Genomic DNA, 14,242 nt, shown 5'->3' with positions numbered 1-14,242 from the left:
TTGTGCTTTCTAGAAAGAGACATGTGTTGTTAGTGAATTTCATTTGACTGAACATTTGTATTCATATTATACTTGGAGCAAATTATCCCTTTGTTTTAAACTCAGACTACTAATGATTATGTAAAAGAGACCAGTAAAAGTAGGAGCATTACAGAGGTTCTCTGTACTCCGTGTCCTCAACATGTTGTATAATAAACTCTGTTAGCCAATAAAAACTTCATAAAAGACTGTAAATACATACCATTTAGATGCTTTGTGCAGGGCTTGTTAGCCACGGTGTACTACTCGTGAGTAGTACGTCTTAATGAGTGTTTCTTTCTGCAGAGGAGAACTCTCTAATCTTCTTTACAGCCATTTATTCAGCAGAAAAAAATAATCAATGTAATAATAAATAAGTAAAATGTATTTATATAGTCACATAGTAATTTACTATAAAATCCATCACATGACAAGTCAAAATGGACACATGAATCAAGCAAAGCAACAAAAAATAAACATTATCCAAATGAAAATTAATTTTAAGCTGTTTTAAAGAATACCAAAGAGTCGAGTTTGGGACTTGTGTGTGGCAAGCTGTTCTAAAGTCAAGTTTTAGAACGCACAATCACCCTAAGTTTTAACCCAGATCCTTGCAGAACGCAGTATGATAGAGCAGGAACATCTGACCAAAAACTACACAACAAGACCAAAAGATTTCTATCAACAAGTTATGAAATGAACCAATCCAGGACTGGGCTGGAAACTCCTATCATGTTTAACTTGTGGAATAAAATCTGATGCTGAGGTCCAGCAAAATAAAGGCTGAACAGTCATTCTTATTTGTAGCCATCAAAACAGCATTGAAGACTTTGATGAGAGCTGTTTCAGTGGAATGTAACTTTCTGAAACTGGAATAAAAGTTATCAAGAATATTATGCTCCTCCAAACTTTCCTTAATTGTTTTACAACAACATTTTCTAATATTTTGGTGATAAAGGAAGTTTTTAAATGGGCCTATAATTCATGAACAACACCCTGTTTAATGTAGCTGGGGACACACCCTGACAACAGGGAGCAATTTATCAAAGAGACAACAAGGAGCCAAAAGAGTCAAAAGTCATTGCAGTCCTTATCCAAATAAAGACTGGTGTAACTGATGTTGAAGGAGAAATTATGTAATCCACTGTGTCAAAGAGCACCTTAGGATTGCTTCATTCTGCAGAAATTAATTTGGAGAAGTAAGAGGCTCTTGAATCCTTCAACATGTCACCGTGTCTTTAAAGATAGACAAGAGTTCCTTGGAAAGTGGAAGACAAATCACCTAAAACTGCAGGTGGTTTCATTAATCCAAGGAGGAGATTTAACAGTACTGACTAGTCTGTGTTTAAGAGGTGCCACTTTGTCCAGTATCTTTAGGCACTGTGATAGGTGCGTTTCAGCATCATCAGATACACAAAGATTTCTTTCAACATTTCTGACAGTGTGTCAGCCACAGATAATAGATGTGACGGGAACCGTTGGCTACTTCAAGTTTCTTAAGTTCATCAGTTTATCCTCAAAGATCTCTGTTCTTTGAGAGCTGGGAGCTGAACTTGTCTGTCGAACAAGAGTATATCAAAGGTAACCTGGTAACAGGATCCATGTCCCGTGGAAGAGTTGAAGATCATTTGCATGTTGAGGAAAACCCCTATTACTGTGCCAATGCACAGAAAGACTAAATGGTTGCTATATGTAGCATAAAAGAGAGAACTTCATGACTTAAAATTTACAACAAAATACAATGCCCTGGTAAAACTGCAGCTAAAACACATAAAAGGAAAAAAACAAAACAGTTTTCCAAGTTCAAACACAAAGGAGGAACAGCATTAGGGTACATCCCCTGTGAAACATTCATATGTATGCCAAAGATTAATGGCCATCCATCGCCTAGTTGCTACTTATGCCACAGTTTGTCTCCAATTTTTTCCAGAAAAACTGACAACAGCACTGATCTTTCATACATTCTCTCAGTCTAAGACAAAAACTCCATCATTCAGTTAAACTCATGTATGTAAAATCCCATTAACACATGCTCGAGTTACTGTGAAGGTTAGATGTTAAATAAACAATGTAGTACGATTTTATAAGTGATTGCGTTGAAGTTCAGCAGGAGGGAAATGCCACGCATGTAAAAATTGTCCTTTTCATATCTGACTTATAAAAACTGACCTTTCTGAAGGTCAAGTATGGGTCCCACGCACCATTTTCAAGGTAAAGTTATCACTTTATATATATGCCTAATATCTAATAATTTAATAAGTAAATGGTACCCTTCAGCTTTTTATAAGATAAGTACAATTTGGAGTCATTTTAGTGACACTGCGCAGGGTGGGTTTTTCTAAGTTTTTCTGTACACATGGTTTCAAAATGAAAGCACAGGCTTAAAGCATACAAACACACAAACACCATTCATTCTCTGTTTTTGAAAGTCAAATTAGTTGTATAGCTGCCTTTTTACTTTGCATGTCTATCTGCGGTTACCTCTATCAGTAACTGGCCATACACTGCTGTTCCCTGAAAACAGACTTTAGTCTTGTGTTAACCATTTCCCTGTGAGCTGCTGCAGGAAGAGCTCTATCAGTGTGCGTCCATCATTTTGGGGCACAGATGGGTCCCTCTACCATCTTGAACACCAGGTTAGTGAAGCTTTTTTACATTAAATATTTTTCACAGCCATGATCATTAAAAAAGTTTGGATATGTGTGTAAAGTATCATTTAAACAAATCTTACAGAAAATAGTGCTTTGAAACTTTGGATTGCTTTTAAATGTATCTAAAATTTGATACTGGTTGGGGAAAAAAAGCTATGCTGCATCACCTCTTCTTTTTGAATGCTTTCTCATTCTTGCTTTATATTTTATATTTTAGTTGTTTAACAGTTTGGGGTCTGCTTTTTGTTTGGCCTATTTTCTGTTTCACTGTGGTCCATGTTTTGAGAGCGTGACAGATCCGGACATCGGGCAGGTCGGTTTAGGAGCCGCTCTGCAGAAGAACACGCAGAATATAGTTTGGCATTGACTTGATTGATTCAGACAGAAGTGATTCAGACCTTCCCTGAAAAAGACATCACTCCAAAACTCGTTTATATTGCTGAGCATTAACATTGCCTTCACAGAGGTGCAAGTTGTCCAAGCGTGTGCACGAAGTGTTCCCGAGCCCATGCAGTGATTTCTGTACACAGTATCATATCTCTTTTTAATTGAATGGTGCAGAGGTGCTGTGGTTTGCACAGTCACTTCAAAGCAGGAAGATCACGGGTTTGAAATATTGAGCCAGGTGGGAACTTTCTATGTGTAATTTGCATGTTCTCTCTGTGTCTGCGAGCGTTCTTTCCGTGTACTCCACACCCTGCAATCCCAAGACACGCAAGTTAGGTTAACTGATCCTAAACTGGCCGTAGGAGTGATGTGAGCATGGATGGATGGCTCTGTCTTTTCATTCTTGGTGCATTTTGTAGCATGTCGGAGGGATAACTTGTACTTGTACTTGTACTATCTTGTATCTTGTATTTTCAATCAAATACAATTATAGGATTGCAAATAATTGCACGACTTTTTTTATGCACCATCCCAACTATTTTGGAACAGGGTTGTCCACAGAACTAGTAATGTGGATTAGAATTGTTTCGGAAATTAATTTCTGATTAATGCATAAAAGAAGAAATGATCAACAATTATTACTGAGAAGACAAAATGTTTTCTTTCCGTGATTATTTTTGAAACATCTGTGGAGAATTTAAACACTAAATGTGTTATTGTGCTGCTTTTGTTACTTTAAATGTTATGAGATACACACCCTTCCATACGTTACAAGTCTACTGGGTTCACCTGTATAATCTGACACAACTGTTCTATCAAATGAAATAATAGTGGTTTTACTCTGTATGTCATCATATTCATATGTGGGTATTTTTTTCTGTATTTTTCTCCCTTGTTTATGGAAATGGGAAAGACAAAAATAATAAAAAGCCCCTTCCATACACCACCTTAATGTTACCATCATTATAAAATTAGCAAAGATAGAATATTTGGCAGAAGTGTTGTACTGAATTACAATATTTTAATTTGTGCTATTTGGTGCATTTTGTAAGCCAACTAACTAACCAGAATTTTATGTTTGCTACTCCAAATGCTTTTTAAAAATATTATTATTTATTGTTCCAAAAACAGGATGTGGACCTTTTTATTTCTTTACATCTTGGCCATAAACTTCTGTCAGGTTTGTTGATAACACACAAATCATACATTTTGATCTTAAAATTCATTCCAACATGACATTTTTTAAAAAACTGAGTCCTTTTTCTTTTACAGACTACTGGATATGGTAGGATAACATTTGATTTTTCTTTTTTCCAAGCATGACATTTTTCTTAAAAGTATGTAGCATCTTCTGATGTCTGCCTGTCTTACAGGAAACTCAACACAAATGCTTTATGCCAAACTGATAATAGACGAAAACTCAATTCCGAATATCACTGCGATGCTGCAGCCTTTGATGAAAAGCACAACCTTTTATGTTGAAACACCTGTAATGACAACAAGTAAGCAAAAATTCTAATCTTCCAAGTTTCTGAAGAAAATGATTGACACCGTGACTAACACATGAATAACTTTTTTTTTTTTTTCCTTATAAGAATGTAATGATGTTTCAAGCAACAAAGAATGTAAATGCTATCAGGGCTACAAATGGAATGATGCTCTTTGTCAGTCTAATCCGACATGTTGTGACAACACGAGCTGTATTTTGGGGAAAAGTGTAGACGCAATGTGTATTTTAAACACCACAGGTATTTTAATCTTTCTGTTTTTGCATATATATATATATATATATATATATATATATATATATATATATATATATATATATATATATATATATATATATATGTTTATTTGTGTGCATCATGTTTGAAAGCATTAAAAAAACAAATAACAAAAAAAATAATTTTTCTTGCTGGCAGTTACCATCAAGGGGTCTCTTAAACTGCCGGATGAAAAATATGTAGGTTGTTTACAAGATGAAAAATCAGATACCTATCAGGCTTGCAGAAATGGCGTGTTGAAAACGGTAATAACAATAATAATAATAATAATAATAAAGGTATTTAAAAGTATGCAGCATCTTTGTTACCTTGATAATAAAGAATACTGTTATTAACTCTATTTCCATCCTTTGTTACCGCTTAGATGAAAGAGGTTTTTAGCACTTTGAGAGGATTTGACTATTTAGATATCACAGGATTCAGGTATATTCTTTGCTCATAAATGAAATGTTTTGGTTTTACATTTATCTATTTTGACTGTATGACTAAAATTTCTTTTGTTCATTGAAGGCTTGGAAGCATCATCACAGATTTTGTAATGAGCATTGTTTTTGGAATCAGTTCAAAAGATCTGATTGACCTATCTTTAAACATGAGCCAACAGCTGTCAGCTTCGCTTGATATGAACACCTCAGGTAATTTAATCTAACTGTAGAGGGATGCACAAATTAGAAATTCAGTCCAACCTGGAATTAATTTTTTTCCTTCAATCTCATGCAAATTCTGTTAGATTCTCTTTTGGATCTAATTTTAGTTCTCCTTGATCATCATTCTCTGTCAGCCAATTCATCGTACACTTAAATATCTTCTCAACTATTGGATGGACTTCCATGAAATTTTATGCCTATTATACAAACTTTAATGACCTTTAAAACTTGAAAAAAAAATTTGCAGCTAAAGGCCCAACTTTCTTTGTTTTACAAAAGGATAACTTGACATCAGCAATGTAATGCATCCAATCATATGACTCTGATAAAGATTAAAGAAAAAAAATATGAATGAAAGTCATAGATCTCTCTAAACCTTATGCCTCTGGTTTTAGTTTATAAGATTTTAAGATTTATTCTGCAGCTCCAGTACAGTACCATTCAATCGCTCTGGTGTTCACATCACTGGAAATGTTTCCAGTGATGTGAACACCAGGTTGCAGCATTTCCACATGACATACTTTCTTTTTGAACGTTGTGGTTTCCATGCCAATTTGTTTATTTATTTTTCTTTGCAGGTGTTGTCCGCTTAATAATGCCAAAAATGCCTGTGCCTTATGAGGCCACCGACCAAATGATCACATGCACAGCAAATGAGAATCTGCAGGCTTCACCAAAATGGACCATAACGAACATGATTGGAAGATATAACATAACTGATGGAACAGTCTCAACTGTTACAATTGTATCACCAACTAAGAGTTATATCAACCTCAAAACAGTGACAGATCTCTGGGAAGGTATGTGTGTATATATGTGAACATTATTATTATCATTATTATACTGTTAATAATTAAGCTAAGACAATGATGGTGAAACAGAAGAAATTCACTTAGAATATGTAGAAGTTTTTTTAAATAAAAATCACAATTAAATTGACTAAGGCATTGCAGAATAGCACAAAATACAGTTGTATCTTGTGCTATTCTGCAATACATACATGCATACAAACTGCTCTTCAATTACTCCCTGATTGTTGGATTTAAAATCCACTGTGGTGATGTACGGAGGCAAACACACACACACACACACACACACACACACATAAACCAAACTGTCCAACCTAATTGACATTTAAAAAAAAAAAAATTGTTGTTCTTTGTGTTGAGTTTCACCCCATGTAACTGGGTCATCATTTTGTCAGTTTGTTAATGATTTGTTGGTTGAATTAATTGTCAGGATGTTTTTAAATGTTGTGTAGTAAATAGTTATTTTATTCTCATCTGTGTTCTTAACTATCCTGTTTCATGCTAAATTAGTTAAGAGCAAAAAAAGTTAGGTATTTTTAGTGGTTCTCAGTTAAATAGTTTGGCAGTATAAGCCTCCTGTTTGTTTCCACAAAGTACTCTTCCTGTGATCAAAACAAACAAAAAGGTTATTTGGGGTTTAATCACAAATCATTTTTGTTGTTTTGACAAACCATAGCACCATCTGGATTATGTAAACATTTTCAGTTAGTCAACCTCTTGAACTGCCTTTAACTAGTTTTTGTTTGTTTCTTAGGAGACTACTTATGTCTCTACCACCAAAAGGATTATCGTAATGGATCTTCAGTCAACATATTTCACAAAGATAGCGCTAAATTGGATGTAGCCCTAAAGCCACACATTGATGTCTCCACTAAGCCATCATTTCCACGCTGTACAACTCAAAACCCTATTCTGGTGGTAATAGCCAAATGCGTGATAAAGGATAGCAGCGAACCTTATAATGTGACATGGAGTGGTACCGGCCTCAGAGAACAAGCAAATCAAACTGAGAGTAAGCAGTTTTTCTTGTTTTTATCTTATTTGCCAAATAAGATAAATTAAAATATTCTTTGAAAATATATGACATGAATATGTTATTCTTGCAGGTGATAACACACTAGCTTACACAGTTAAAAAAATATTTAACTGTAATTCAGACAAAGGAAATGATACTGGAATAACATGTACATTTCAGAACAGGCTTGGACAAATAACAACTTCCTCGGTGCCCTTCAATATCATACAAGGTAGGTCTTTGTACTTTGTAATGTGAATTGTATTATTGCCCACAGATAATTCCACAATTTAAAAAAAAAGAAAAAGAGCTAAAAATAACAAAGCTTTTTTTTTTTTTTTTTTTAAAAGGGAACTATTTATAAACAGGTCGGCAGTCTGTTACAGGGCTAACACAGAGAGACAGACATTCACACTCACATTCACACCTGTGGGCAATTTACAATCACCAAGTAACCTAACCCAGTGTCTTTATTTATTCAACAAAAACTAAGCAAAAATATAGATGCCGTATGTGAAACACTAATAGTTTGTGCATCAAATGCAATTGATGTGAAAAGCCCAGAGCTACATCTCAGACTCAGCATGTTAAAGTACCCTGCTAACTGTTTATGACAGCACAATTAGAAAAAAGACTGAACAAGCATTGCTTGTTTGGAAGACTTGACAGGAGAAAGCCTCATCTCTTTAAAAAGAGAATAATGTTATGTTATGTTATGTTATGTTATGTTATGTTATGTTATGTTATGTTATGTTATGTTATGTTATGTTATGTTATGTTATGTTATGTTGTTTATCTGAGGCTGCAGAATAATTTACCAAAGTCCAGATGATTTTTTAATGTCCCGATGTAAAACATTGAAATTGAAAGAGGGTGCCTGTTCTTTTAACCATGACTTTAGTAGTTAAATATTAATAGCTATAGTGATAGATACTGAAATGTACTATCATGTAAAATAAAAATGGGGCAAAGTATTAAGTTGTTTCTTATACTTATAGAAGTGTTATGTGAGCAAAGCCCCAGGCCAATGTTGTAGATCCATGATTGCCAGAAATTTTGGTTACTTCACCAATAGAGTGTTTCTGGAGACATCAGATATTTGTTTGATACTTTATAGGAAATATTTTATGCTTTGGCTACAACAGAAATTCATTTGAACTTATTGTTCTCTAAGTTAACTTTGCATATGGCCTTTGTTACTGAATGGATTTTTTTTTTCATAAAACAGAAGGGGAAAAATACTGTAAAGCTGAAAGTGACTGGGAAGACACCAAAGCTGGTTTCACTGCAGTTTTAAAGTGCAAGAACTCAGCTGGGATAATACGAAGGAAATGCGAGTAAGAATCCACATAACAAGCTCAAATTGCTTTTACTGTCCAAAAACTATAATTGTTTGCATTTTTGATTAGGAACATTATTTCAACAAGCAATATATGACTATTTATGTGTGTGATTTGTTACTATTAAAATTAATACTTTCAGCTCAAATGGAAATTGGGAGCCCGAGCTGTCTGGATGTGTGAACTCAGACCTTTACAGTGTGTTGCAAAATGCCATAGTGAGTAAGCCTAGCTTTTAAAAGTGAGGTTACCAAAGAACACTTTACCATGTGATAGAAAACTAACTCCAACTTAATATGAAGCAACAAATTATCCAACTGTTATGATATTTATACAGAATAGAGAAAAGTATTCCATCACTGCTGTAAGCTAATACAATTAACCTTGAGTTATCCATATGTGCTCCTGTTATAGATTTCTGACACTGGACTTGGGTCATTAGATCAAAATGCAGGAACTGTATTTTCCAACCTTCAGAATGTTACTAAAACAGCGGAAACTATTAACACTTTTGCCAACGTGAATACATCAGTTGTAGTACTCAACACTATGAGTGTAAAGCTGGAGAACAAAAGCATATCTGTTCAAGACACAGTCAATGTAAGTATCAAAAAACTATTCAGATGAATAAGTATATATAATTATTAGTTTTAGTCATTGTATTTATTCATTCAAATCCTCTTATAGTCTTACTGTTTACAGTCACTCTTACACCAAGGTCATTGCTAATGCAAATCAATAATTTCCTGCTGCTGTTGCTTCACATTAAAAGTATTCAACTGACGAAGAACCCTGTTCCTTTTATTGTGAAGAAGCCACAGGAAATGCAGAGTATTTGTCACCAACTCAGCCATCATTCATCAAATATCTACAATTATTAGTTTTTACAGTGGATTAGTGCTAAATATTGCTCAAAGAAACTGAATAATAACGACCAGCTAAGATATGCTTGTGAAGCAGATAAAAACCTGCATGTTTCAAATTTAGTGTGCCCTATTCAAGAACCTTCAATTTCCAGCTCAGCTTTAAGTTCCCAATAATTCAGATTTTATTCACAAAATTATCATTCATTCTAATGGGCATTTTGTATTTATGTCAGCTGAAAATCTTCTTTGTTCTTCTTTTTAGGATATCCTGACCTCATCCAGCAATCTACTGGATAAGTCTCTTCAAATGTCATGGAAAACACCGGATCCTAACAGCAACAAAACCCTGGCTGAAATATATCTGCATTCAGTTGAGAATTTAATTATGATATCAGAAATGAGTAATAGTTCAGTTAAAGAAAACATACATGTAGACACATGCAATGCCAGCGATCAATGCAAAAATAATGTTTTCAATGCTGAAGTCACTGTCAAAAGATCAGGAGATGGCAGAGTAAAAACAGCTGGATTCAAAAACCTGCAGAACTATTTACCCAATACCACAAATACATCTAGCATTAACAGTATTATTGTGTCAACAACTTATGAAGGGAGTAAAAAAGATCTTGAAATTAAATTGAAGTTTGAATTGCTCCAAACAAGGCCTCCTGATGTTGAAATGGAGTGTGTCTCATGGGAATACAACAACAGCCGTTGGTCACCACGTGGATGTAAATGGGGGGGTGCTTCTAAGCCTGATGTGTGCATTTGCAATCATATGACTTCATTTGCTATTCTGATGTCTAAGACTCCCTTGGACATCCCTTATATGACTGAAATTACCTACACTGGACTTTCTGTATCAGTTGCGTCACTCATTATCAGCCTCCTGATAGAACTGATCGTCTGGAACAGCGTAGTCAAGACGAATACTTTATATCTACGCCACACTGCCCACATTAACATTTCTCTATGTTTGCTAGTGGCAGATTGTTGTTTTCTGGCGTCTTCTTACCCAGAGGGCATTTCAGACATCTGGTGTAAAATCTCAGCGCTTCTGAAGCATTTCTGCTACCTGGCCATGTTCTTTTGGATGTTAAGTCTGAGCACCACACTCCTTCATCAGGCAGTTTTCCCCTTTCACAAAGTGGGCAAAAAAACCTATCTGAGGTTCTCGTTGTTCCTGGGCTATGTTTGTCCTTTTCTCATTGTTTCTATCACATTTCTCACCAACAACGCCGGAAGCGAAGGCTCGTATTTCGAGCTGAAGACCTGTTGGCTGGTTTATTCTGGAATTCTGAAAGGAACCATCTATACATTTATTCTACCAGTTGGCATAATTGTTTTCATCAATTTGTTTTCCATGGTAGTGGTGATCATGAAGCTTTTGGACCACAAAAGCACAGAGAAAACCCATGAAAACGAAATGAGAGCTGCCAAAACTGTCCTGAGATCAGTTATTCTTCTGACTCCAATCTTTGGTTTGCCGTGGATTTTTGGATTCGCTACATTTAGTCTTGACCTCACAGCTGGAGCTGTGACTTTGGCTGTGAACTATGCCTTTGTTCTGCTCAACGCATTTCAGGTATGGTGAATATAATCCAACTGATCAGACTTAACATCTGTTCTGCTAAAAGTATGGCTTACTTAAAAGAAAAATTCTTCTTTTTAATTTCCAGGGTTTGTTTATTTTGTTGACCACATGCCTGGGAGACAAAATGGTAAAGTCATTTTACTTAAGATGCCTACTTAATTTAGTTAGATGCAACTGTATTACTGTAATATGATTTGAATATATTTAAAGTTTCATGCCAGTTGCAGAACATGATCCAAACTGAATTCATTGCTTGTTGTAGCTGATCTCAGGTTAATTCTATGGGATGTGAATTATTCTAATAAAATGATTATCAGTAGTTATCAGGGACACACACATTGCCCAGCATCCTTGGAAATATTTTGATCAAATTTTGTTTTTATTCCAATTTTGACAGACCCGTGAAGCACTGCTGAATACCTGTAGGAAGAAAAAAGTAAGTGCACTACAACTTGATTTTACAGTGTTTGTAAAATACCACACTGACTATTAATCTTTTTCCCATGTTCTGCAGGCTCCACCAACGATCAGCGAAAGCTCCACCAAGTTAGAAGCAACCAAAAAGACTTCGAGAACAGCTGAAAACATGTAAATTAAAAAACTACATTTTACTCACAAAATCAAATGTAATAGATTCATGAGCTACACTTACTTCTTGATGTGACTCTTTGTTTATTTGCAGTAATACAAGAGAAACGTTGTAATATTTGTTATGTACATATCTGTGTTTCTTTGTTCAAAGTACATAATATGAAATGTGATTTAATCATACTGTACGTATATTGCATGTTTTAAATAATACCTAGCTGTGACAAGCTGAAGGAAAACTCTGAGCTGAAAGAAAACCAGAAAAACTTTGTAAATGTTTATTCTGTAAATGGGATTCAGGCTTCCATCTTGCTTTCAGAGTTGTTGTTTTTCTAGATTTTCTTTGTCCCGCTTTGGCCACTCCTCATCGGTGTCGTCCACTGAAATCCCTTCTCGGGCTGCTAATTTGCGATATGCTTGGCACTCTATCTCTGCTCTGCAACATACAAAAAGACTTTTTCTTTTTTGTCATGTATGAACATTATAATATATATTGGTTGTTATTAAAATTATAAGAATGAGGACTGAGCTTCATGTCATACTTTTTAAGGAATCTAACACAGTCTTGGTGTCCGTATATCTCGGCTAGTCGCACTGGTTTGTCTCCACAGCAGTCCTCCTTATCAATAGGCGCATGGAGGGAGTGCAGCAGCCGCAGCACAGCCAGTCGACCAGACTCTGCAGCAAAATGCGCAGGAGTCCACCCATACTCTGTCCGCAGGCACGGTCTGGCTCCATGCTTTATTAGGATCCTCACCATTTCTGTGTGTCCTGTGGGAAAAAGCAAAGGAAACTGGAACTATTTGTATGCACAAAATCAGTGTGTGCACAAGTTAAGAATATTTCTGTCAATGAATGAGGGCTGTTGTAACTACTTTAGCAGTTCTGCCATTAATAGGTGTATATACAGTAAATGTTCTTAAGTAAGTTTAAGTTACTCCTTTAGAAAACGAAGCACTATTGTGCAAATGATCTTTTTTAAAGTTTTTCAGAGAAAATGTGGTTGGGGGGGGCTAAAGTTTTTGGTAAATGTTGTGTCCCTGGTTTAACATAAGTGCGCCATTGAAATTGATAGGACCACCAACAGACTAGGAAATGGACAAGAATAACCATCCTTTCAGTCAGCCCTACATGAGGGACGCTTTGCACTTATTAGACATCCATAAGAGCAAAGAGCCAAAGACTGAGGATTAAAGCAATGAAGAATTAAGGTACTAGCCTTGACATGACTAAAAGAATTAGTTCTCTTATTGGCGTTATAGTTATAACAGACAAATATAGTTGCTATATTTGTCTGCTGGATAGTCGTGTTTCTCCAGGATCAATTGAACCGATAAGGCTTCAGGATGTATATGATGATACATTTAAAATACTTTCAGCCTGGCTATTTTGTGACTCAGTAGATAACGACGCCTGTATCTCCCACGGTTTCAAACCCAAACCATGCAAAACAATATTGAGTCAAACAGAGAGGGCTCTTTGAGGTTTTCTTGCTAATTCTTGAAAACAGGATAATTTTTTTTTTGTCAAGTTTCTGCAACAAAGGTATCAGTTTTATGGTAATTTGGCCAATGCATTGGTTAAAGTAAGCGCATTTCAACGTCTTTTTATTGGATTTGTTTTAATATATTAAGTTCAAAGGCAGCTCTTAGAAAATATTGGATTCCGATTTTGTGCGTAAATAATTTTTACGCACGGTATAAGCACGGGTTAGAGATGATCATTTTATGCCTGGAAAAAGGCGTACGTATGACTTAATGAGAGTATTTTATGGCGCAACTTCTTGTTACCATTAGAAACAGCAAATTGGAACACTAAGACTTGCGGAGTCATAAGGGGACACGGATGTGGTTCATTTCCTCTTATTTAACAAACTACCTTTAGCTGCTGCCCAGTGGAGAGGTGTCTTGCTGCACCAGTCGATGTCTTTCTGGTTGGGATTGCATTTATTTTCCCTCAGAAGCTCCGTAACTTGGTCATAATCGCCTGCTGCTGCAGCTTGGTGCAACTCTGACATGTCGTCAAAGATGTTACCTAGCAACAGTGGATCAACACAACATGGCACCTATTACCTGAAGGTAAAAATTTGAAGAGGAACGCAGGCTGTGTCTTCTACATTATCAATATTAATATTTACATACAGTGTATCCGGCTTTACTCATTGTGTGGATCTGAAATACGTCACAAATATAGCCAGATTCCTAATTAGTTGCTTTAAATACATTTCGTTCATGGTTGTCCAGTGTAGTACCTACTGAGAATTGGTTTTCTCCCTTCTCCACAACAAGTGGCACCAGTTTGTTTGTTTTTGGAGGGGGGGGGGGGCAAATGTTTAATGTGAGTGTTGCTTCTTCACTTCTTTTCACTTTCCAGGTTGTTAGACGCCATTCGTACATCACTGGCTTGTTAAAATTTAATCTTTTGGTCTCATATTCTGTGTGCTCTCCTTTTTCCTTTTTTTTTTCCTCATTCCTTTCACCCCCAGCTGTTTGCTGCCCCTCCCTGAGCCTGGTTCTGATGGAGGTTTCTTCTTGTTAAAAGGG

At 35.7% G+C, this 14,242-nt stretch overlaps 3 protein-coding genes across 3 annotated transcripts in view; 2 read left to right on the top strand and 1 right to left on the bottom strand.

Annotated features, from left to right (window-relative positions):
• Positions 1 to 2,561: 2,561 nt before the first annotated feature.
• adgrf3a (adhesion G protein-coupled receptor F3a) lies at positions 2,562 to 11,844 on the top strand. Its single transcript, XM_030719137.1, has 18 exons — positions 2,562 to 2,654; positions 4,188 to 4,236; positions 4,329 to 4,341; positions 4,430 to 4,558; positions 4,652 to 4,804; positions 4,979 to 5,085; positions 5,205 to 5,263; positions 5,351 to 5,475; positions 6,066 to 6,287; positions 7,051 to 7,308; positions 7,403 to 7,543; positions 8,540 to 8,648; positions 8,794 to 8,869; positions 9,066 to 9,251; positions 9,780 to 11,102; positions 11,197 to 11,238; positions 11,509 to 11,547; positions 11,626 to 11,844. The coding sequence occupies exons 1-18, from the start codon at positions 2,626 to 2,628 to the stop codon at positions 11,701 to 11,703; spliced, it is 3,138 nt and encodes a 1,045-aa protein (XP_030574997.1). The 5' UTR covers positions 2,562 to 2,625; the 3' UTR covers positions 11,704 to 11,844.
• Positions 11,845 to 11,885: 41 nt separating this feature from the next.
• ankrd66 (ankyrin repeat domain 66) lies at positions 11,886 to 13,972 on the bottom strand. Its single transcript, XM_030719572.1, has 4 exons — positions 13,955 to 13,972; positions 13,578 to 13,733; positions 12,242 to 12,470; positions 11,886 to 12,135 (listed from the first exon to the last, which is right to left on the bottom strand). Exons 2-4 carry the CDS (start codon positions 13,714 to 13,716, stop codon positions 12,015 to 12,017), a joined length of 489 nt encoding a protein of 162 aa, XP_030575432.1. The 5' UTR covers positions 13,717 to 13,733; positions 13,955 to 13,972; the 3' UTR covers positions 11,886 to 12,014.
• Positions 13,536 to 14,242, top strand: part of smc6 (structural maintenance of chromosomes 6) — a 27,488-nt gene continuing 26,781 nt past the window's right edge. The window contains exon 1 of the mRNA XM_030719570.1: positions 13,536 to 13,777. The gene's annotated coding sequence lies outside the window, so the exon portion shown is untranslated. The remainder of the gene's footprint in view (positions 13,778 to 14,242) is intronic.

This window comes from Archocentrus centrarchus, chromosome 22, assembly GCF_007364275.1.
Source record: "Archocentrus centrarchus isolate MPI-CPG fArcCen1 chromosome 22, fArcCen1, whole genome shotgun sequence".
NCBI lineage: Eukaryota > Metazoa > Chordata > Actinopteri > Cichliformes > Cichlidae > Archocentrus > Archocentrus centrarchus.
Note: the sequence above shows the minus strand (reverse complement) of the source record. Positions and strands in the feature narration are given on the sequence as shown.

Excerpts from the sequence above, each read along its gene's own strand:
- adgrf3a (XM_030719137.1), top strand. The coding sequence starts at position 2,626 with ATGGGTCCCTCTACCATCTTGAACACCAG. Across the intron at positions 2,655-4,187 it reads TCTACCATCTTGAACACCAG|GATGTGGACCTTTTTATTTC; the intron begins GTTAGTGAAGCT and ends TTCCAAAAACAG. Across the intron at positions 5,264-5,350 it reads TTAGATATCACAGGATTCAG|GCTTGGAAGCATCATCACAG; the intron begins GTATATTCTTTG and ends TGTTCATTGAAG.
- ankrd66 (XM_030719572.1), bottom strand. The coding sequence starts at position 13,716 with ATGTCAGAGTTGCACCAAGCTGCAGCAGCAGGCGATTATGACCAAGTT. Across the intron at positions 12,471-13,577 it reads CCACTGGGCAGCAGCTAAAG|GACACACAGAAATGGTGAGG; the intron begins GTAGTTTGTTAA and ends TTTTTCCCACAG. Across the intron at positions 12,136-12,241 it reads TGTGTTAGATTCCTTAAAAA|AGCAGAGATAGAGTGCCAAG; the intron begins GTATGACATGAA and ends TGTATGTTGCAG.